This window comes from Manacus candei, unplaced genomic scaffold (genome assembly GCF_025592945.1).
Source record: "Manacus candei isolate 608988 ecotype Guabito, Panama unplaced genomic scaffold, ASM2559294v1 h1tg000025l, whole genome shotgun sequence".
Classification (NCBI taxonomy): domain Eukaryota; kingdom Metazoa; phylum Chordata; class Aves; order Passeriformes; family Pipridae; genus Manacus; species Manacus candei.
In genome coordinates, this window is record NW_026138073.1 from 10058661 (window position 1) to 10083246 (window position 24586).

Below are 24586 nucleotides of genomic sequence, written 5' to 3' on the forward strand. Positions count from 1 at the left end.
GTTTCCATTAATGGTGGATTTGGTTTCCCAAGCTCTGCTCAAGTGAACAGCCTTATAGATAGGTGATGATTGGAAAGTCTGAAAAGATGTGGTTGTAGCAAACAACTGATAGAGGAGAAGGAAGATGAGAAGATGAGCAATTTCCCATGGCCAGTCACAGGGAACACGGCAGTCTTGATTTTGCAGAGCCACAGGCCAGCTCAGGTGAGCTGTGGGAGATAACCTCGAGGATTGTTGTGCTGGTGTTGCAGTATATTTAAAAAAAAAAGAGGAGTGTGTATGGATAGTGAACGTAGGAATGTAGTGGTTCATGTTTGAAAAAACCATTGCTTATAAAGATGGGTCCCGAGAGATAAACCGTGCTGTAGCAGTACATCTCTAACATAGCCTTGCCATCACGTTCTTCTTCCAAAGCAAAAAACCTGCTGATCTCTGTTTCTGGAGAAAGTGGGTCTAAACCAAAAGCCTCAAAGGATTGGTTGTGCTTATATTGTCAGGCCGTCACATCGGAATAATATTGGCCTTTGGAGGCAGTTAAACAGTATCAATGTACATTTGGCTTCCAGAAATGCAATTAGAAGGGATAAATGCTTATCCAATTCGCTGAGACATTTTGGTGAGTTTATTGGATTGTAGCTTCAGTATTCACCATGTATTAGGCAGAGGAATCTGTACAATTTTCAGTGCTGTTTGTGTTCCAGAGGGTGCAGGGGCATGGGAAGAGTCATGTACGGTTGGATAGGGAAGGAGAGCACATGCCTTTACATTTATCACTCTCATCTCTCAACTGTGGTGTTGACTTTTAGGAAGACGAGGGTTACTTCTTTTTCCCCCCTGGATGTTGCAGGAAATGTGACCAGAAATGGTTATTTAGGACCAAAGTGTGTCTGAACTTTAGAAAACCACAAGGATTTGCTTCCTTGTGCCCTTCCAGGGATGCTGGGATGGGCTTTGCAAAATGAGTTATTTTCTCTTTGGGACCACTTCTGCAGGATTTGTCACTACTTTGTGTGTCTCATAACAGATTGACCTGGCAAAAGTAACTCATGGCTGGTTGTGGGGTTGTTTTTCTCCTCCTTTCCTCTTTTTCCTTGCCTCCTTGTTCCCATTCCCTCTTTTCCTGCCGTGAACTGCAGGTGTGGGCTGCTACAGGTAGGAGACAGAGTCCTTTCTATCAACGGCATCGCGACTGAGGACGGGACCATGGAGGAGGCCAACCAGCTCCTGCGCGACGCCGCGCTCACGAACAAAGTGGTGCTCGAGGTCGAGTTCGACGTCGCAGGTGTGTTGCCAAAGGAATTGCTGCTCATCACTACCAGCAGGACTCTTCCAGTGCCTTTGCTGACCTGTAGGAGGGACTGTATTCACACAAATATGTGAGGTTTCTGCTAGAGCTCAGAGGGAAGAGTGAGAAGCCCTGTGATGACCTTTTCCATTTCTTCTTGTTCTCTAATGTGCACCAGGATGGAGGGTTTTTTTTCTGATCCTTTCATAAATGTTTTGTCCTCACCACTTGGCTGAGATAAACCTAAGGAGTAAATGAAGAGGACACCTGCACTTCAAATATTGGCCCATTAATATGAGTAATATTTATATTAATTTATGGCCTTGAAGCCAGAGGGGAGCCAAAGCTAATGGCTGGGGGCAAAGTGCAGCTTTGTATTTAAAAAAAAAAAGTTATAAATTTTTTTCCTTTTATGTTGACAGAGATGCTTCAATCTCGAAATACATCATGATGTGAGCACTTCACTTGATGTTCAGAGCATGTATTTTTCATGAGAATCCAAATTTCAACCTTAAGTCCACAGGGCCTCAGATAACCTTATTTGAACCAACAGAGCAGAGCTTTGTGGGTGTGTTTTCTTGGTTCTGAAGAAGCCATCCATGCAACTGAAAACTCTCTTTTTTCTCCTTTTTTCTTTTCTTGTCTGTTTTTGGTTTTATAGAGTCTGTCATACCCAGCAGCGGTACTTTCCACGTTAAATTGCCCAAGAAAAGAGGTGTAGAGCTTGGAATTACAATCAGCTGTAAGTATTGCTCAGTCTTGCACTAGCAGCTGCAAGAGCTGCTGCTTTCCACCCTGGTACATCAGAGGGCCCCAATGGAGAGAGAGAAGATTATGTGGGGTTTCCATAGCCCTCTCAGTGCTCATGGTTTATCCCAAACTGAATCAGATGTGTGGTTCCTGCCTCCATGAGCTGGTGGCTGCACAGAAAAGTAGCTACCTGAAGGGTTGGGGCAAAGGATGTTTTTCAATGGATCAACTGATCTGTGTTGCAGACTAATACTATATTATTAGTAATATTATTTTTATTTCCTTGCTCACAGTTGTATTACATTCTTTTAAAAAAAGAATTGCCTAGATATGGTGGGACCTTTACAGGGAGAGGTGGAGGAGGAGAGCAAGTGAGAGGTGAACCCACAGCTTGAAGGGTGGAGAGGGGAAACTACCAAGAGGAGGGGGAAAAGGAGCATGAAGAGGATGATGTGTCTTACAGGGGGGAGGAAGGCACTTTAAGGACAGGAGGGAGCTGGGCAGAGTTTGCCAGGAATTGTTGCACTGAGTAACTCCAACCACAGAGGAGGAGATCCGTGTGCCAGGATTTGGTGTGCACTGAGAGAACGTGACAAACATTTTTCTTTCTTTTCTCTCTTCTCACTCTTGATTAATTATCTTTGTTTCTCCTCTGAGTTTTTCATTTAAAGACATTTTGGCCTCTTTGGAGAGGATGCTGTAGGGGGATGATATAGGCATATCCATCCCAAATTTCTAGCCATCTTGGGGTCTTATTATGCCTGGCATCAGTGAATTTTTGCTTCATGGCAAATCTAAGCAGGTCTCAAGTCTTTCATCCCTCTTTCACTGTTCAGGGTAAACAAAGTTGAATAATCTCAAATTTGCCATGACCAGGACTGCCACCACCTCTCATCTGAAACAGAGCAGCTTGTGAGACTGCAGTAATGGGATCTTGTGTCTAAGCCCTCAGGAGCATGGACCCAGCTGTGTCTGGAGAATGGAGTCACAAGGGACACTTTAAAACTAGATTTCATTAAAATAGATAAGCTATTTGTAATTACCTCTTGACATTTACAGTATTAGTTAGCAAGTTAATTGGAGGTGTTCTGGTCTAAGTGGGATGATTCTCAGGAGTGACTTGAACATCAACAAGATGATGGCTTTGCAGCCTGTAATATTTCTTCTCCCTCTTCTCTGCTTCCCCTATTTGTACCGTGAGGACAGTCCTGAGAAATAACAGCACAGTATTTAACATTTGGCTTGGTAGCAATTACTGTCTGAAGACATCAAAGTGCTTTCTGAAGGCAGCAGGGTGTCCATAGTGGCATTTCACTGGCGGGGGAGCAGGGAACAGTGCAGCCTGTGCTGGGTTCCAACCTGCTGCCCTGCCCACTGCCTTGGCATTCCAATCTCGGGTAGCAACCTAGGACAATGGGTCTGGTAGCAAAAAACTTCTGGCTTGTGCAAGGCCAGGATTTTACTCCTTTCAAGTGTCAAAATTTAGTTTGTGTCTGGGGCTGGAGAACTAAATTCATCTGGGAGTTGCTCGGAAGAATTAGATTTTATTTGTGAAGTCTCACTTTAATGGGATCTGCTTCAGATGTGCATTTACACTTCAAACATATTTTTATGTTGGAAAGGTTTTCATTTGAAATTTGTTTAAAAAATTGATTTCACATATTTTTTTGAAATCACCACTAATAACAAGAAACTGACCCCTGGGTTTTAAATAGATGCTCATTATCCAACTACAAAGCAGTTTTTTGACACTATAAAAGATTTGATCTTTCTGATTGTTGAACATGTTTGCAGGACATTGTTCAAGTAATGCATACACAGAAACTTAAAATACATTTCAGTCCTTTGCTGAGTCAAAGCCAAAATTATATTTACAAATGGAGCAAAAGACAGGCACCCAGAAAATGCAGTGGCAAGGATGAAATGCTAGCTGAATCCTAATTCTGTTTTCATACATTAGTCTGTATAAGCCTATGTCCACATGACTCTTAGCAAATCAGATCATCATTTTGTCACTCTGCCTCTGACCAGGCAGATAAATATACTGATTTCAAATATTAGAACCAAAGCAAGCAGCCTTATGCTAAGTACCTCCTGCAGAGACATGGGGTGCATGCAGGAGTGTGATGCAAGCAGCAAAAGAAAAGAGGTAAAAATAACTCTTCTCTGTTTTGCTCAGTTCCTTTCCTCCCGGTTCTGCTGATTTGAATGCTTGTATAGATCTAGAAACAGTTTTTACATCTTTCCTTCTGGTATGGAAAAGTATATTACAACTGCTTTAAAGTAGGGGACTTGGTTTACTGGCCTCTTACATTGGATTCCTGTTCCCTACTCGATAAAACTGGGGCAGCTGAGGTAGATGACAAGGTGGAGGGGTCAGTAAAAGACCTTCTGCACTGTTGTGGCCACGGAATTGGGTTTATTCATAACCTTTGTGGTCTGGCTGTGCTGCAGCTGTAAGATGAGTTGCTTTCCTTGAGTTTTACCTCTGGGCTTCGGCTGGCTCATCTGTAGTTAATTCCTCTGCCTGGGAAGGTTTGCCTCTGCCTTCTTACACGGGCAGAAAGTGTTACGACCTCATCAGAGGAGCACTACATAAATAAATGTGATCAAATTCTTGCTGTGCTGTGGCTCTCAGAGCTAATTCAGAGATGGACTAAGTAAAGGGGGAGAGAGCAGGATTCGTGATGGATGTGTTGGAAGAATTCATGTAATGGAGCTGACTGCAGGAGAAACCATAAATCTACTGGAAATGCTCATAAAAGGGCTGAAAACCCAGGAGGTTTGTGTATGAGGAGGGCAGACTGCTGGTTCTGGGATGAATATACAAAGAGGGGCTGCTCTTGCTCCTGGTAGGGGCAGATGTTTGCTGAGGGCATTTAATCTTCTCAGAGGTCTCAGGGTTTTCCAGAAAGAGAAGGCTCAGGCTGGGTGCGTCCCCAGTTGTGGTCTGTGAGCACAAATGGTTTTCTTCCTCCTGCTCACAGTGTGGCAAAGGAATGCAGCAAGTCAAGGTGTGTGATGGAAATACATACAAATAGCACTGTTTCCCCTTCCATTCCCCAAAGGATGAATAGAAAATCCAAAGGGTGAGTCTCTCACTGACTCTGCTCTGTATTTCTGTGGGACCTCAGTGCCCTCAAGCCTCATTTCAGTCTCCTACATGTGCTAAATGAAAACACTGAAATTGCTCCGTGTGCACTGCTCCAAGTGCTTCGTCCAGGGGTGAAGGGACACGAGTTCAGCTAAACTGCTCTCGTTTTCTCCAAACTCCAGTGTCTCGGCCTCTGTCCCAGGGAGAAAGGCAATTTTCTATAAAACAGCTGCTCTGACTGAAGAGCAAAGTGTGCTCCTTTTTGCTTTGGGAGCTGTGCAGACTCTGAAACTCACTTGTTTGCAGGGACCTCTGAGGCTCGGAATGGTGAGGTTGCAAAGATGTGCAAACTGAGAGTTTGACACAGGGATGTGAAGATTTGACTCCTGTTAGCCTGAACTACCATCTCCATTTGCAGAATGCATGCTTCAAATGCTCTCATCTTGCTGGCTGAATTTAGTTCTAATGATGCTGTTATGCCTTTGTAGGTTTTCTGTAAATCTCTTACAAATTAAAATCTCCAACAGCGAGAAGCTAATAGTCATGTATTCTTTTTCGTTCAATACCTAACCTCTTAAAATAAGATATGGATTTGTTATTAGCTGCTGGAAAATGATAGTTGATTGCTTTTTGTGTTGAGAGGGTATTTTTTTTTTCCTGTCTCAAATATCTTCTCCAAGGGCTAGTTGTGACATTCACCATAGGGTACAGGTGTGTTGATGTTGCTGTTTAAAGAGATACTGAAATTACTATTCGTTTTAGATATGCATTAATGCTTTATATAGCATGTTTATCAAATTGCCTTTCTATATCTTAACAAATCAATTCCTGTGCCCTTGGTGTGAAGTACTGCAGATAAGGAGGAGGCAGTATATCCGCTTGCAGGTGATAAAACTGGAATTTGGGTAGATAGATAACTTCGATTAAGTCGCTTAAGCAGTGTAATCACTGTCCTAGTGAGAAGATGGATTTGTGAGCTGAGCAAATCTAGTTTTGCTGGTGCTGGATTAGCCTGTGCCCTGCCACCAACCTGGCAGAGCGTGTCTGCAAGAGGCAGTGAGCCTGGCACCTCCTGTCCTACCCCTCGCTCACACAGCAGCTTCAGCTGAGATTTGCAGCTGATTCACTCTGGTGCTTTTATCCAAGTGGGGTATTCTGATCTGGTTTTGCCACCTGGAGATTGGGAAAGGAAGTAGATCTGTGATGGTGCAGATATCCTGCTGGAGGCACTGATAATTTATACACCTGCTGCTAAACTTAATGAATGGTAGAGGAAAAAGTTTGGTACTGAGAATTTGATTTTCACTGCTGCTTTTTGTAATCAATTCTGATTTGTTTTTTTTCCTCTTTTCGTTCCTTAGCTATCCTGAGATTATTTGGTTTCTGATTTTGTTTGTTATTTCCAATTTAAGAACGCTTTCTCATTTGAAAGCTTCTTACAGCAGTATTGCAATTTCTTTAATTACACACTGGCAGAGTGTTGCTTTGGCTTAGTCAATAACGAAGGGCATTTATAACGGGTTGATGCCTGTGAAATATGTGCTCAAGCTCCTTGTAGGGAATAATTTACCAATACAAGTCATTATGCATTCTGTTAAAAACACAAACCGGACATGTGTTCCTGGCCTCATCATCCATCACAGCGTAAACACCGAGCGAGCCAGAATCCCAGCAGAGGTGGCGAGAGACTGAAAGCAATTTATAAAAAGTAAATAACAGTATTGATCAGTTCACCTTTTTATCACTGTCCTGTCACCACTGCCAAGCAGTGTTTTCGTTTTGAGTTTCTCCCCCAATGCATGCTTCTACCTTCAACAGCTGTTGATTTATGGAGCTTTCTCTGGGCCACCAGAGCAGTTTTAAACTTATCTTTTGTACTGGTAAACCCACCAAAAATACAAATGTATCTGAAAAAGAGGCTGTTTCCACCTGAAGTGGTTTGCCCTGGCGAGTGGAGGCCACAACCAAAATGCCTGCTGAGAGCATGCATGGGTTTCTGCACATCAGCTCCTGCATTTGTGCCTCGATCCATCTCTTCCCTTGACTTTCTTTGCTGCCGTGTCCATTTCACATACTGGAAAGCAAGACCCAGAGGCAAGGTTGGGTGTCCAAACCATGTCTTCCTGCAGCAGAGTTACCAAGGCAATGTCCTTTGAAGGGAAATAACCACATTAACAGCAGAAATGAATGGATAAAGAGGCTTTACTCTTCTGTGCAAGTGTCTTAATGCCAAAGACCATAGCCCTAATAAAATTGTAATGTAGATTAAGTGGTGTTTTTTTAATTGCAGGCAAATTGAAAATGGTTTATCCAAAATCTCACCAAGGATATGTGTATGTAATGGCTCTGGCCTGGACTGAGCCACCACTTCAGTGAAATTGCAGCTTTCTCACCTTTAGACAGAGGGACATTGTCACCTGTGTGAGTGGCCCAGGATGGTTAAAAATGTGGGTCCCAGGAGTGGTCAGGGCAACCTGATCCCAGCAGATGGACAGAGAGCCCATCTGGGTTCTCTGCTGGAGTGCCAGGAAGGGCTTGGGAGTGCTAAAGGTGAATTAATGGAGTTAATGGCTACTAATTTTTAGAATGAACAGGAAATGACTGTTTTGTGCTGTGAGATTTCATTATCTTAATTTTGTATCTTACACCTTTTGAGAGAATGGTTATTCATTAAGTCTCTTTAACTTACCCTTCACTTTTGATGGTCTTTGCGTTTTACAGTAGGAGATTATGCAATGTGATGATGCCCCATGCCTGGAAGTGTTCAAGGACAGTTTTGATGGGGCTCTGAGTAACCTGGTCTAGTGGAAGGTGTTCCTGCCTTCCAGTTTCTGCAGAGCTTGAGTCATGTTGTTGTCTATACTTGCTTGCTGTCTTTTTTTTTTTTAATTCTTTTTCTCCCTCTTTTTGAGTGTTCATGGTCTGGACATGTTGTTCCAGCTGTGGCTGTGCCAGGTTAGAGATGGCCATCCCCAGTCTGCCACCAGAACTGTGGAGATCCTCCCTAACCCCTTTCTGTCACACTGCCTCTGCTTTGAAATGAGTAAACAAACCTTGCAGGGAAAAGTATTTTTACTAACCTGGATGGTTTTGACAGAACCAGGCTAGGGAGTGATTAAACATGCAGCAATGCCATCCTGACCCAGGTCTCAAGGTGTACTCACAGGGCCTTCCCTCACCATTGCTCAGACCACCACACTGTACGCCTCTGTCAGCAGCAAATACATTTCCTATACTGAAAAAGAGAACAGCAGTAGTTATTGCAACAGTAATTATCAGGGTGCCACATCTCTATCTCCTGTGCTGTTAGTCCATGGTGTGTGGTCTTCCCAGTCAGCATTCCCAGTGGATTTCTGCACCCTGTCCTTCCTTCCCACTGTTCAGCTCTGCCCAGCGTGTGTGGTTCTATCTGCAGTCTGGTCCATGCTGTGGACAGGTTGAATACAGGCACAAGCCCTCAGTGAATCTCCACAACTCATTCCCTTCTTTTTGATCCACATCCGGAAGCTGAACGTGAGTGTCCTGTCCAAAATTGTCTGGCACCACATCCAGTAAGACATGAGGAAGACAATTCCTCCAGGCTCTGTACCATTCAGCAGTCGCATTGCTGGGACTATTATAAAATCAGTCACGGTCTGCTCTTCGCTGTCTGACCTCACTTTGATACTCAGCCCTGCCACATCTAAGACTGGCTGTCTTTTTGCTCTGTTCAGTACAGAAGGTTTAGCTATTTCTGGGACAGGGTATCCTTAAAGGTGTTGGGTTAGCGCATATGTTTTTAAATCTCATAAGTGAATGTAAACAACAGAAAAATCTAGAGCAGAGAGGATGGTAAGTACGTATTATGTCTGACTTTCTGGGTGCTCTCTAACTGCTGTTCAGGCAGGTGGATCTCCGTGTAGTTGGTGCCACGTGCCTCACAGATATTTTAATCTCTGACCTGCACCTGATATGTTCAGATGCTGTGAGTTTCTTCCTTCCCACACAGTTTTTGTGAGAAGCTGAGAAGCTCTGTCAGCTTTAAATGAGGCAATGCAATTCCCATAGCAAGGCAGGAGGGAGTGATGCGGGGTGGAAAGGATGCTCTTGGCATATGTTTGGTGTGTGGATGACAGAGGTCAGGAGGGGTTCGAGTCATAAATCTCTCTTGGGTTTCTCGGGAGAGCAGCAGGTCTTGCAGGCAAATTTGAAAATGCAAATGCTCCCAGAGATGCATACTCACATCTCTCGTGGGCTGAAAAAGTTATCAGGGTCGGGTAGGAGAGAAGAGTTGGAAACCACCCCCTCCAGCTCCAGCACAGACCAGCCCTGATTCATCCGGTTGTATGATAAAGTGGCTTGGGGAGCTGAACCAGCTGGAAAACAGTGCTTTGTCTAATTTTTCCTGGTTTATTTTCAACCTGGAATGTCCCAGCCCACTTCAAGAACACAGAAATGCTTGTAATTAAGCACAAGGCTGTACTGGATGCTCTCTAGGCAGCAGTGCTAATGTCTGACTGCTGCCACAGCCACTGGCTCACTTGCCTTGTGTCCGAGGTGTAGGTGACTAACTGTTTGACAGTGCTGGAATTGGGCAGTGCCACCTCTTGCTGCTGGACACCCCATGTCCTCCCTTCAGGAGGAGTGCAAAGAAAAATAACATGGGCAAAGGGCAACCAAACAACTTTTGCAGGGATTTAATACTTTTTTTTTGTGTGTGTGATTTCCAGAGTTTAAGTGTGAAGCATTGTTTTGTGAAGGGGATATAAATCCCCTCTCCTTACGTCTCTTTGTCCCCCTTAACCATCCTCGTCTTGGACAGCAGACTCTATGCCAAGCTTTGTGGCCATGTTTCTCTCTTGCAGCTGCAAGCAGAAAGCCTGGGGATCCTCTGATCATCTCTGACATCAAGAAGGGGAGCGTCGCACACAGGTGAGTGCAGAATTTCCCGTCTGTCAAACCCACTGCAAAATGTCCATCCATGATAGGTAGAATGTCTACCAGAGAAGTAGAATGAAGCCCAAGCAGTAGCATTTGGGGCTGGATTTTGCCAGCATCCAAGGAAATCTCAACCCTAGAGGTTTGTTTTAGACCACAATAGGGTTTGCAGTAAAACTGTCTGTACTGAAGCAAGTGGAGTTGAGCTAATAGAGAAGGTGGCCAGGGCACTGGTTCAGATGTCTGCTGATTCTCTAGGAGATGGATTTTTAGCATTTAAGAGCATGTGGTAAAGGGCTTCATATATCCCATGAGGTGCTATGGCTCATCAGGTAGTTTGCCATGTCTCAGCTCCTGCTCGGGTGAACAGAGTGAGTGAATTATGGGCACTGGTGGAGAACTGTGCAAATAACTCAGCATTTATTGACTTCACCTCTGATCCCAACACCTCATAGCAAGGCTTTCAGGGGGATTTAGTGCAGTGCAGGGCTCATTTCTGAGTGCTCACACAGGAGTTTCCATAAGAGGTAGAATATCTGTCAGTTAAACAACAGGCATTTTCAGTGCTGTAGGTTACCCAAAATGTATGTCTAATCTTCCTGCCTGGTTCTGTGTTGATACATGGTTTACACAAACTTCCTCTCTTTAAATTACAGTTGTCCCAGACTCAGTTCATGGTTGTTTCCCAGAAAAGATCAAGGACAGTAAAAAGTTAATATTGTAATTTCCACTGCAGAACTGAATGTGTTGTGGGATCTGAAAGGCAAATACAAATGTACTTTTAGTTTTCTTTTCCTCTCCATGTAGAACTGGCACCTTGGAGCCGGGAGACAAGCTGTTAGCCATTGATAACATCCGACTCGACAATTGCTCAATGGAGGATGCTGTGCAGATTTTAAGGCAGTGTGAAGACCTGGTCAAATTGAAGATTAGGAAGGATGAAGATAACTCTGGTACAGAAATCCTGATGCAAAATAGTGCCAGTCCACTGTAATGACATTCCCAATAGGTAGCGCAAACTAACAAAGATAAGGACTGCTGCTGCCCGGTCACCGCTTTCCAATTGATTATAGTCTATTTTTGTTATTCTGCCCTTAAATGGTGTCTGGAAGGTTAAAATCCTATTTGGTATGAGCATGGCTGAAGACTTCCAGCTTTTGCTTCTAGATGCTGCAAGTCTTTGCTATGACTGCTTTCATATGGGAGACTAAAAAAGTTCAGCATTCCTGTTTTCTCTTTCAGATGAGCAGGAGACAACTGGTGCCATTATCTACACAGTGGAGCTGAAGCGGTACGGTGGCCCCTTGGGAATAACCATCTCTGGGACGGAGGAACCTTTTGATCCCATTGTCATTTCGGGCTTGACTAAACGAGGTCTGGCAGAGAGGTGAGGTTTGGGGGCAGAGTGGTTGAATTGGTTTGAGAACGGGTCTTGAACCGTGCCAAATTTCCCATGCTGTCATAAACTTCTCTTTGGTGTTTTAGCCTGCTGAGAACGAAAGATGCTCTGAAGGTACCATGTGATATGAAGCAGGGTGGTTGGGACTGTGCTGTTGGGGCAATGGGAGAGGCTCAAAACAAGGCACTTCAGGAAAAGTCAGATCCAGTGAGTCAGTTGAATTCTGCAGCCAGGAATACATATTTATCTGCCCCTATTTCACAGAGTTGCTTCCTGGTCTGGGATTTTCCATGCACACCTTATGTCAGGAGCGTGCCCAGCCTGCCCATGAAATCACCATAGACTCTGTCCAGGACTCCCCTGTTGCTAAACTGTGGTTTATGGCCATTGCAGTGGTGTGTCCTGCTGAAACCAGAGATCTTGGGTGTCTTCTGACCTGTCCTTGCTGGTTGCTTAGTCTGTTACATGTGAGGTATCTCAGTGCAGGGTTGGTGTGCCCAAGCATCAGGCATTTATACTGCATGAACGTAGGAGCAGATTTACCTTCAGCCACTGGGGAGGACTGTGTATGTGCCTGTGTCTGAATATATGTGCATGCGTGGGATTTAAAGGATCAGGACATTCCTGAGAGTATAAGGTGGAACTGAGTCATACACTGTATCTTAATTAATCTGTCTGTATGGTAGCTGTGACTTGTAAATGGATCATTTCAGCAGTCCTGACTCACGCTTCTCTAAGGGTCTCTTTACTGCCTGACAGGCAGAACAGCAGCAAAAAATCCCAGAACAAACAGGTGTAAAGTGCAAGACCTTGGGGAGGTTTGACTGCAGATCTGGCCTTTTGGTTCTTGCTGTTTCAAGCCCTCACTCTCTCTTAGCTGTGAAACAGCTCAGTGCCTCTTTCTGTGTTGGGTTCTCAGAGCTCTCAACACACTGCTGTGCCTTTGCGTTGCTTCCCTTTGGTGCAGAATGCAGAATGTCTGTGTCTCCTGGGAAAGAAGAGGGATGGACTTAGTCATTAGGGATTCTTTTCTTTGAGGATTTTATATTACTGCCAGCACTGTAGGATTCAGTCTTTTTCCCTATGAAATAATAGCCACAGAGTATCCGAGGCTTTTCTGCAAAGCAGTTCTGCACTGTACCTGCAGCCCAGCGTGGGAGAGGTTAAGGACAGCCAGCTCAAACACTGTCAGATGTCAGAAGACAGTCTCTTACCCTTGCTGATCTCGTTTCCCTTTGCAATGCCGTGGCTGTTCCTCCTTCAGACTCAGATACACATCGATGACTGCTCCGTGGAGAAACGTAGTGCAGGCAGGTGCTGCAGTACTACTGAATTTTGATCAGGAGTGGGCAGGCAGTGGGGAAGGAAAAGCCTTGTGAGAAGAGCGATGGAGCTGTTCAGCATGTTCACCGTGACTGACTAGCAAACAGCAGTGCCTGTGCACAGGAGCAGCCTGGGCTGGGAGCAGCACAGGGATGCCTCTGGGTAACCTTGGCTCCCTGCAGGGAGGGCGAGGAGCGCTGGGATGAAGGCTGACTGCGGGAAAGGTGCATTGTTTTCTCCTGCGAGTAACAGAAGGGAGTGACTTGACCTCGTCAAGGGAAGAGGGGTGCTCCTCGTTTTACCCTAAATTGTCCCTTTCCTGACATCACTACCTTCCTCTGTGTCACAGGCGCCCTTAGCCAGGCTCTGAATGTGGGAGAGGTTTCTGAAGGACAGAGAGCTGGAGTGCAGGACATGTTTCGGCAGCACTGACACAGGGTGGGCCAGATCCCAGCATCTGATAGCAGGAATGCACTGATCATTCTTGTAGAGGCACAAGTGAACGTCGGTGCTGTGGCTCAGGCTGCTGGCAATGGGGAAGGCAAGGTGTCCTCTAGGATCTGTCACATGCATGTCACAGTGGGTGACAGGCTGCCCAAGCCTTCAGATTCAGATGACTTAGGTTTTATCTTGACCTTGGACATTTTTCTCCTTATAAGTGTCTGATCTTATAGAAACCTACAAAGGCAGCTCAGGCTGTTGGATTGGTGTTGAGCTGTGGCTCTCTCCTGTATTGTTCTCTGTTTCCCCTCCTTCAGTGCCTGCAGGTGCCTTAAGCCTGTGCTATGAGACTTGTGTACCTTCTTGAGGAAAGGAGGGTGCCTGAACAATGTTGTTCGACTCTGGTCGAGGTGTAATGGTTGTCTAAGAGCAATTTTGGGCTATCACTGACACTTTAAAGTGCCTGACCAGCCTCCTTAAGTGCCTCCTACTCAAGTAGGTGGGGGTGGCTGCAGGAGAGTTTGGTCCAGGAGTATCCAGCACTAACTCATGTTGGCAGGGAGGAAAAGGGATGGTGGCCCTGCCTGTGTGCCCATGTGCCAAGTAAATTCCTAGCACATGCATGCAGCTACCTCTTCTCCAGTGCTTGCTGGGAAGTGCTTGCAACCCCTTTTACACCTTTCCACTTACCTGTTGCTTGATCCTACTCTTGCATGTGCCCTCTGAGCAAAAAGGAATGTATAGCACACACCTCCTTGGGCTGCTTTGTGTTTGAGGTGAAATAAGGACTGTTGGTAGTGATGGAGAAGCACGAGGGTCATAAGCTAGAAACTGCTTTCTCTGTCACTCCTGCTCAGCTTCTGTCTGCTTGTCCTTGCTCGGGGAGCTGAGGGAACTGGACTTTGATTTGCTTTCTCCCCCTTGAAGAAAAACAAGATCAGAACATGACCTTTCTCTTTAATTGTTTCTGTATTTTTCCCTGCTGAGGGACTTTCACAGTTACTGCAGAGCAGTCATGTTGTTCGGAGGCGGGTGATTGGGCTGATGTCTTGGGTAGGAGGTGTGTCCCCGTGCCGGGTTCAGGAATACAGCAGGAGTTCCTCAAATGCTGAAGCACTTCAGTGAGCGAAGGATCGACTGCTGGATAAACTGCCAACAGTTTAGCTTGATGTTTTTTGATTATGTAGATGAAACTTTTAAGAGATATACAGTTTGATCTGTAATTTATTTGAATGCACAAGTTTTCCCTGATGGCTCTTCCAGGCTTATTTGGGTGGGACAAGACGGACATCTAGTGGCTGATAGGACCGTAATGGCACTGCTCGAATACCCCAGGAGCAGCAGCAGAGCCTGAGCAGTCCTGCCCGCTGTTTGGCTGCATTTGCTGAGTTGATGTACTCACAGTGGATGTTCCACAGCAGTATGTCTACAAAAGTTTGCTATTTTGGGGAAAGCCAAGCAGCTGTTTTGCCTGTGACAACGTATCAAATTCCAGTTCTGCAGGAGAAGCAGTCCAGTTTGGAGATGTAACCCGAGGGAGGCACATTGCCATGGACAAAAAGATATTGCAGTCCAGATTTGCATCTCCTCCTGGCTCCATCACACAGGTTCCTGATAGCAGAACCTCACACTCTGCTGTAGGAGGTAGTTGCTGCTCTCATGTGCTGGTGTTGGGGAGCTGCAGTGTGAGTGTGGTGAGCTTGGTCCAGCCAGTGGTGAGCCTGAGCTCCTGCCTTGGCAACCTGCTCTAGTGATGAACACATCCTGCCCTGCCTGCTCTTCCTGGAGCTGCAGCAACACCACGAGAGGTAAATTGAGTCCCTGTCTGCGAGCAGACACAAAGGGGAAGGATGGAGGAGAAGGGAGAGAGTTGCTGTGACTTGTTAGCTTGCTCCTGGCTGTTGCTGAAACCCAAGGATTTACCTATCTGAGAGCAATAGCCAATGCTAGAGTGTGGTTGTGCAATGAAGCACAACAACCTCTTCCAGAGCTGATAGAGAAAGTCACAGGAGTGTAACTGTGTAAGGGTGAACTCTACACATGTCACAAACTGCAACTGGTTCAGCTTAAGCTTGCACCTGTAATGTGTGTGTTGAGCCATTTTGGTATTGGGTTTTTTTTCAATAGGTTTCTAGGTTTGTCTCATAGTTTCTTTCTGTCAGTGTGAACACGTCCTTCAGTTCCACGTGTGATGATGGGTGGACACCACACCACACACTGGAAATGCTTGTGCTTTTAACCACATGGTTTTGAAGAGATTTGAGTGTAAACTGGTCTGCAGTTCCAGTCTCTGAGGGGCCTGGGATTTTGTGGAATTCTTATGTTCCCATGTGTATTTGTATGTGTATATACCCATGGAAGATGGGGAGGACCCAGGTTCCTGGTGGTGATGTGTACATCTGTAGGTGTAAACAGTGTACCAAGAGAAAACAAAGACATATTTGAAAGTGCTGAGAGTTAACATGCCTCGAATGTCCTGTCTTGCAGAGGCAAATTACTTCTCTGGAGTTTCTGACAGTGCCTTTTCTCTCCAGGACTGGAGCCATCCACATTGGCGACCGGATATTAGCGATCAATAACGTGAGCCTCAAGGGCAAACCGCTGAGCGAGGCCATTCACCTGCTGCAGATGGCGGGAGAGACGGTCACCCTGAAGATCAAGAAGCAGACAGAGAGTGAGCTGGGGAGCCTGGTTTGGGGTGGGAGGGCAAAGGCACACCCCAGCAGGGACCCCAGGCAGTGGAGTAAGCAGTGCATGTGCTGTGAGAGGTGACATGAGGCAGCGTGGTCATGGGCGTGGCCAGGCACAGAGGGAAAAGGTGTGTGTTTCTTGACCTTCTGACTCACAGATGAAAGAAAAGGATACCCAGGGGCTCTCTGTGATGCTGGGAAGAGGTGAAACAGCAGGTTTATTGATGATATTAGTTTTTATTTCTGATTGACAGCTTGTACTGTTGTTGCCATTCCCTGTCTGTGTGGGTGCTTCACACAGAAGTGAAGCAGAATTTGCTTTTAAAAGTAGAAGAATATGGGATTTTAAAAAAATATAACCCTCCAGAATTAGCAAAGGGACTCTGAGCTGGTGGAATCCATGAAAAAAACCCCCCACCTTTAATTCAGCTTTTTGAAAACAATTGGCAATAAATCCTGTACGTCTCTTTCCTGGCTTGGAGTCCCAAGGTCATCTTTCAAACCAAACTTCACTTAGAGATCCCCTTCTCATTCCCTTACCAATCTCCCTGTGGGTTTGAAACTGTTCTTAGCATGGTATCAAAGAGCAGAAGCATACTTACTGACAGGCTACTGTTTTTTGGGGATGGAGGGGTGATTGGCAAAACCAGGGATCATGAAAAAACTTTTCTCCCCAACTGTGTAATCACAACCAAACAGAGTCTTCTTCATCAAGTTCAGAAAGCAACGGGTGCATTCTGGCTTCATTCCTGTCTCCCTCACACCAAGTGTTTTCTTTTTTTTTTTTTTTTGGGGGTACCATGCTTCTGCAGTTTGTAGATTTGGTTGGACCTACCCAGCCAGTGGCCCACAGTGCTGTGGGAATTAAAAGAAATCAAATGATAAAGCTCTTCCAAGCAAGAGTGTCCCATGGGATGCCTGTCCTGCATCTGAAAAAGTGACATCACTCTTAAACATAGAACTTTTGTAGACCTCAAAGCAGTTTGGAAATGTGTGGCAATGGACCTATTTTACAAATGGTGGAAGTCCAGGCGGGGAGTGGGGACTTGGCAAACAGAGGTAGAATTGGAGAACTGATCTTCAAGAAACCTCATTCTCTTCCCTCCTAGCTAAGTGTTCTTGATCCTTAGTCTGAAATGCTCTTTTTTTCCCCCTGCTGACACTTGACATTGTCACAGCCACTCAGTGAAATAATTGACATGCAAGTGCCAGTTGGAGACTCGTTAATCATTCTGAGAATGAAGCAGGTGTAATTGAAATTTCAAGGTAATCTTGAGTAAATCGTGGTGAGCAATCTTCTGAATGCTTGGAAAACAGGGACTTTCAGGACACCGGGCTTTGTTTTGTAAAATAATCTGTTCTCATTGACAAATGCAGACTTTCATAGGGCTTTTTATCCCTCCAGTCTGAGGTATAGGATGTGGATGGCTAACAGGATATCTAATCAACAAGGACTTTAAAATATTCAGTGCAGAGAAATGCTTGTTCTGAGAAACCATTCCTAGCATAGCTTTTGCCTGAAAGGGAATTTGATACAATGATAATAAGGGCCTGTTAGTACTAAAATAATGAAAGGGAAGGTCTGAGCTTCATCATTCACATTCAGCTTCCATTTTCCAATCACTGATCAGGGGAAATTTAGCCTCAAAATACCAGGCCCAGGAATTCCGCTATTGTCATGAGACTGCATGGGAGACTCTGGAGAGGTGATTAGCCTTGAATTGTTACGAGGTTGTACAATCTTGGGAGGGGGCTTCAGTGGTGGTGGTTGCAAGGGCCAACACTTCTCTGGGCAGGGCTGTTTTGGAGGAAGCTTCCGAAGGCACAAGAAGATGTGCTTGTGAATTGAGATCAGGTCCCAGCTCTCTCATATGTGGTAATCCTCAAATGCCCATGGCTGCTCCTTGTATTCCGTGTGCTAAAAACCCAGAAAGGCATTTTTTTCTTGATTCAGCTTGAGATAAGAGTAATGCATTAAATCCTTTTAGCTTCATTGCACATGCCTTTCTCAGCTACTTTTGAAGAGCTAAAGAGGTACTTTAAAGACTTACAGTACCTGGGATTGCTCCCGTGTCAGCATGAGCTTTTCCCTGAGGCTTGCTCTTCGTGCCTGCTAAAGCAGGATGTTCTGCTTTCAGAATCCTATCCCAAGAAATCGGGGAGTATAAACGAAGTGAGTGACCCAGAAGATGAACTGACAGACTCCCAGAAAACTAGCAAGCTGTCTGAGATATACTCCACCACAATTCCTAGTGTGGACAATACTATGGAGTCCTGGGATGGCTCTGCCATTGATGCTGGGTATGGAAGCCAAGGTAAGCCAGAGTCATCTTTTCTTAGGGATCTCTGGGCCAAGGTGAAGACAGACAGAGCCTCCAAACCTGTGTGGTCTGTCTGACTCTTGTCTCTGAACGTGAGCCGAAGCCTGTGGCCTGACCACATTTTCATGGTCTCTCGCTTCCAGCAAGGAACAAAATGTATTTTAAAATGCATTCCTGTGGTGCTCTGAGTTGATGTGTCTGGTTTAGGCTTTTATTGGCACATTTCTTCTGGCTTATATGGCATCATACTGTTCTCATAATTTTCAAAACCATTACAGCACTTTATAATTTGCATAATCCGCATAATCAGAGGCAATATTCACTGATGATATGTTTTACAGAGTATTTGGTCCATAGCTCACTTTTAACTCTCCAGAGAGGCCTTGTAGGACATATTAATCCTCTTCAGGATGTTTTAAAATCCACAAGTGAGAAGCACTCACTTAACAAAATAATTAAGGTAATACTACAAGAAAGTATCTCTAACTCTTAAGTGAGTGATCAGTTGGACACATGGCTTCGAGGCCAGGTTTATTCAACTGTAGCTTCTGGCAAACATATGGAATTGGGATGGATGATGGTCTAGTCATGGGGATAGATTTTTACATGGAGAAAAGCACTGGAAAATAGTTATTCCAGTTCAGATTTAGTGACATAAGCTAGTATTAGCCCATATTGAAACAAACCAAAATTCTGAATTGACGCTGCAAGAGGAAATTGTGGAAAGACTCCTGTCCAGAACAGAATGTGAAAACAGGGAGGGATGCTGCAGGATGCTGCTGCAAAGCACCTTCCCTGTGCTGAGTGAGGTGCGTGCTGTGCTCGCTGCACTCTGGCTTAGAGAAGTTCAAAGGACGGCACTGCCCAGGTGTCTCCCCATTCCTGTGTCTTCCTTCAACCTCCATTGGTCTGAAGTCTTAATTTGGGACTGGAGGCTTCATTAAGGAGGAATCCCCTGGCCTTCATAATGCTGCAATCCTTCTCCATCTAATTGAATGTTAACACAAGTTGGACACTGGAAAGTGATTGCTTTTCTGGTAAATTCAGAACAGATAATTGAGCACAGAGCCCTGGGGTGTGGGGCTGATGCCAAGTTGCCCAACATCCACACACTGCGGCTTTGCTTCAGGGGCTCTCTTGTCTTCCCTGGTAACTGCATTGGGCTGCATGGTGCTGTGCTGGTGCTGGCTGGGAAGAGGGATGCTGGAAGACAGGGAGAAGGGCATGCAGGGTTGTCCATGGGATGGGCAGGGAAGGCACGATGCAGAGAAACCTGGGATGTGCAGAGCCTGGAGATTAGGGTTCAAGCCCCAAATGGAGAATTACAGATCAGGCTCTGCAGCCCTGTAGGTTTTAGGTTCATCCATAGCATTAGGAAACAGCTCAAGGAAGGATTTGGGTGGGGGAGTTGTGCTGGGCCTGGTGGGAACATGCCACCAGGTGGCTCTGAATCCCAAGGATCCAGCTCTTCTCCCTAGAAGGAGGAGGTGAATCTACAATGGCACTAAGTGACCATTCTGCACCCAACCCCTGCACCCAGCCCAAACCTGCTGCCCACTCGCTGCAAGGACCTGCATCCAGGGCCCTTGTCCTGCTCTGGCAGGCAGTGAGTGCTCCTGACTGCTGTGAGGTGTTGGAAAGCAATTTTCCTGGGGCTCTTTCCAGAGCAGTCTAACCTTTAAAAACACACAGAGGAAACACTCAGCTACGTGAAATAACAGACCTTGGCATTTTCAAAGAAAGTGTTGGCATTGTCTTTGGGTATTTCCAGGGTTCTTAGCTGTTTAGGAGGTCAAATCTCCCTTAATTATGTGTTTCTCCGTTACTTCTTCCTGTTCACTTGGCACAGCGTGTGATGGGAGCGTAGGGTGTTTCTTGGAAAGGCTGTGAGGATTTCTCTGAAACACTGAATGGGCAGCAGGAGGTGAACAGGAGACTTGGGAGATTTATTTCCACTGCAAATGGCACTGACACTGCTGAGGAATGGTCTGTTTTGAAAGTTTTCTGTTCAGGAAGCTCCTCACAAGACCTGGGGATCTTGTGACTTGGTAGTGATGGATTTACATCTCTGGAGTAAAACACTGCAGTATGGAAAAGTCCATGGGGGCAGACGTAGCAAAACTTGCCTGGTTTCATCCTCATGGTCCATATTGATCTCCTATCAAATGTGATACACATGAACCAGCAGAGATTTTCACCCTATTCCTTGCCTTTCACACACGTGTCCCCAAAGCAGCTTCCTGTACCTACACCAGCTGATCCCAAAGGCATGGAAGGGCTGAGGGAACTGACTGGCAGCTCTCAGGATCAGAGCTGACTGTTCCCCATTACCACTGCTGAGCACACTGGACCCGTGACCACCACCAGGTACCCTCAGCACCATTACACTTGTTAAGGGAGACTCTTGTTTCTGGCTGCTCTGGATGGAGTTTCTTTGCTGCTGCCCTTTTCTATTCTGTTACCTTTCTCATGCTGTCCATTAGGTCCCAAACATAGTTGAGAATATAAATGAAGACTTTTTTTTCCTAATAGAATTCAGGCCTCCAAATCCTTCAAAAAGAATGGGATTGGACCTGCTGAAGGAAGCTTGGCAGGATCTTCTCTGTGACCCTTGAAGGATTTGTTGTATTTAAAAGTGGCTGATTCAACATCATAATTTCTGCTAGGTTCAATGTAGAAAAAAGAGTCGTTAGCCAAGGCTGGATCTGACTGGGTAAGATCCACTGCATCTGTGGGTATGTGTACTCCCAGGTCTGTGGATCCCAAACTCACACCATAAAACTATTGAGAAGCAAGGGAGCAAAGGAGAAATGGGACACCTCATGTCAAGATCCTGAGAATCGCTTTGGTTAAAGCCAGAAGAGATGGGAAGAAGAACCACTTTTTGATGACTGAGATGAAAGCAGTATGCAATCCATGTGGCCTCAGGTTTGGGACCTAGGGAAGGAACCTCTCCTGGCTCAGTGTGACTTACTCCATCTGGGGTTTCTTATCAGGTGTTACCCTTTCTCTTTCTCCACTCCCTCTTGCCTTCCCTAGGTACCTACATACCTCAGGCTGCGGGCATAGCCCTCCATCCACATGAATGGAGACACAGCAGGCAAAAGAGCAGCACCCCTCCAGGGGACCCCAGAAAAAACTACCCCTACATGGATGGAAGCTTCAGTGAAGATGACTGGGACAAGCCCAGCAGGTACGGAGGGGTGGGAGGAGGTAGGGAGGTGTGTTTGGAAATGTGGGTGTCACTGCACAGGGAAAAAAGGGCATGGGAATGTGATGGGAGCAGCCAGGGGTGTCCCAGTGTTGGCACTGGGCAACCATGGGGAAGGATGCTGGGGTGGTGAACCTGCTCTGTTGAGCCACCTCAGGTTACCTGGAGTGTAGCTCTGTGGCACCTCTGCCATGTCCAGGTGTACATTTGTGTCTGGAGTTAGGTGGTCTCAGCTGCATGGACCACAGGTTCCTACCATGTCTCTTACTCCTACTGTGTCAAGGCTGCAGTACTTTCATAGTTTAGGTGTAATAAATAGATGTGGTCAGGGCTGTCCCTGCATGTGTTGACCACACTTTTTTGAGTGAGGATGTAGCTTTGCAACATGCTACGAAGCAAAAAAGGCCAACCAAAGTACTCAGAGGACCAGTGTGAGGTTGCATGTCCAAGTTAAAATCTACCAAAGCAGTGGCTGGATTCTCTCTCCATCACACTTTGGCCCTTCCAACACCACAAACAAAGCTATGCTGAATGAACATGGTCGAGTTAATCTCCCAGCTCAGCCAGGTGGGGAAAATCCTGTAACATCTCCTGAGGCCAGTGAGGAGGCTGCAGCTGCCCCTTACTTTAGGTGAAAATCCTGATGGATCTGCCTTGGCCAGAGGCTGTCCCTTGCTGAGCCATACACAGTGGAAAAGCCCCACTGCTTCAAAACTACCCCTCCCCTTGACATCCTCCAGAGTCCCCATAGTTGTGTGTGTTGTGTTGTTACTGTCGGTTCTTTTTTTATTTTTTATTTTTTTCCTTGACTTTTGTTTGTCCAAACGAAACCCTTAGAACATCTCATGGCCATTTCCACCTATTTAAAGATGATCAAACTGGCAGGAAGGCTGGCAGCGGCAGAGACTTTGTTCTTGTTTTGCCTCTCAGCAAGAGCCAGCTCGCACAGGTCATTGATCCCTCGTGGCCCCCCCAGCGAGGCCGCTGACAGCTGAAGTTTGCAAATCTGAGCGCTCGGAGCCCCCGTGTCCCTAATGAGGACTCTGAGCCCTGATGTCAAAGTGCAAGTGAAATGGTTCATGCCACTGAGCCCGTTTTATTAGGGAGAAAAAACAAAATGTCTCTAACTCTGACTGCCTCTAGCCGGGAAAAACCTGCTGACCCAGTGGTGTGGGAGCCGGTTCTGATTCATCCGCGTCCTGGATGTGTTTGTATATTGCTGCTCTGAGAGGCAAGAAATGGGTAATTAGAAGAGACGTTTGACTCTTTGGGAACCTGAGAGCAGAGGAAGGAAATGAGTAAGGGGAAAGAATCAAAAATTCCTTTTGGGGGGAAATTTCAGTTTGTTTTTATAAAGTCTTGCTGGGTGTTTATTTGACCTTTCTGCCTAGTGTAAAGGCTACTGTCCTTTAAAAGCTGATGAAAGGTAGGGGGTGAATTTAAAATGCAATAAGCCATGTCAGATACTGCTATCTCCAGGAAGACCACCCACAAGGACCAAAAGTGTGTGTGTGTGAGTTTCTGCCTGCTACAGATTCCCATTTAAACCAGTGGATGAAAAGGCAAAGCATGTGCTAAAGACTTTGCAGTTTTTAGAGATCTGGAAAAAGCTCTATTAATAGCCCAAGGGGTCATTATATATTTAATGAAGGACAACCTCTCTGTGACTTGTACCCAAGTAAAATGTTTTGATTTTGCTAAGTGGCTGTGGTGGATGAGCATCCCTTCCCATCTGCAGAGCTGAATAAGCCATGCAAGATGCTGCCAGATGTTGCAGAGGTGGAGCCTCGTCCATGCAGCTCCTTATAGGAAGATGCATTAGGGCTGCTCTGATGTCACTGTACCTTTGGGACTTCTCCCCATGACACATTAGTGGGTTTATCATGACCTGGATTTAACACCACAGTTTCCTTCAAGAGGCTTCTGTTAAACTGAGCACTGCTGGTGTGAATTTTGCAGTCTGGTGTTCAGTAAGCAGTGTCCAGCATCACCTACTATTCTAGCTTGTTCAGAGGACTTCAGCATGCTTAATTGCTGTTTGATTTAGAGGTCTGAGAATTGACCCTGGCCTGTGGTCAGAGATAAGAGATGCTGAAACTGCCAAAGGGGAAAATTGCAGAACACCCAGCACACGGTGTTCACATTAATGTGTGTTTGTACCAGCCTGAGAGAGGTTCTCTCTAACCTTACTCTCTGTTGTAGACAGAACTGGTGGCAAACTTTACAGAACTTTAAGTGCCAAGACTGCTATACAGCAAAAAAAACCAGACCTCCTGAAAGTACCAGCTCAGTTCCCTGGCCATCCCAAAGCAAATGAAACTGGGTTTGTATGGGTTATACATGACACTGTTGATACTGCTGGCTGTAGTGTGCGTTCGCTTGTTCAGCCCAGGGCAGTCATTTTTATATACATCTTTGCATTATTTACTCTCATAGAGACCTAATGTATTTATCATTTTCTCACCATGTCTGTTACCCTCTGTGTTTTTCTCTCTCTTCTCAGGTGTTCTGTGTCTCAGATCTGAGCTCTATCCCATCAGCCTTTGTACTAACAGTCTCTGAGGCTCCTGGTTTACCCATAATGCATCCTTTTTTCTTTCACTTCTCTATTTCACCAAAACGTCTTCCTAAACCTACAATCTTCCTACAGGCACTTTTTAATTTACCCTTTGAACTCTGACATTACTACACCAACTTAATTCTTCCTTTGAAGGACACTTGCCCCGTTAGTAAATGCATGGAGGTCTCGTATGCGGACTCTTGTTTGAAAAGTTCATATTGTTTGCTTTTGTATATGAAGACTCTTCAAGTCTGCTTTTACTGGTGAGACACTTGCTGTAGCCTTGCGGCTTTCATCCCGCTGCAGAAGAGTGCTGACAATGTTTGGTTCCTACGTTACAACAGATACCCCAACCGCCAAAATGGCCTTGAGACCACTCACGAGGATAATTTTTGGCGTGTTTTTGGAGAAGCTTTGGAGGATTTGGAAACATGCGGCCAGTCTGAACTTTTGAGGGAGATTGAGGTAAATCACTTTCTGAATTTGCTGCTGATCTGACTGTGTTGCTCTTTCCATGAATGTTAGACCGTTTCCCCAGATCTGTTAATTGCCTGTAGCATCCCTGTGCTGCCAGTGGTGTGAAGAGGGGTTTGGG

General features: G+C 45.6%; 1 protein-coding gene across 8 annotated transcripts in view; it reads left to right on the forward strand.

Annotated features, from left to right (window-relative positions):
• Nucleotides 1–24586, forward strand: part of GRIP2 (glutamate receptor interacting protein 2) — a 278368-nt gene that overhangs the window by 243845 nt on the left and 9937 nt on the right. For 7 of the 8 annotated variants that reach the window (XR_007904685.1, XM_051788511.1, XM_051788510.1 and 4 more), the window contains 9 exons: nt 1137–1282; nt 1947–2027; nt 9974–10040; nt 10854–10999; nt 11289–11433; nt 15744–15883; nt 18038–18214; nt 21260–21413; nt 24336–24456. Coding sequence is in view for 7 of the 8 variants with exons in the window: in XM_051788511.1 (XP_051644471.1) it covers nt 1137–1282; nt 1947–2027; nt 9974–10040; nt 10854–10999; nt 11289–11433; nt 15744–15883; nt 18038–18214; nt 21260–21413; nt 24336–24456 (1177 nt within the window). In the remaining variant the exon portion in view is untranslated. Of the gene's footprint in view, nt 1–1136; nt 1283–1946; nt 2028–9973; nt 10041–10853; nt 11000–11288; nt 11434–15743; nt 15884–18037; nt 18215–21259; nt 21414–23934; nt 24457–24586 lie in introns of those variants that run through there. The other variant, XM_051788515.1, reaches the window with a different exon arrangement.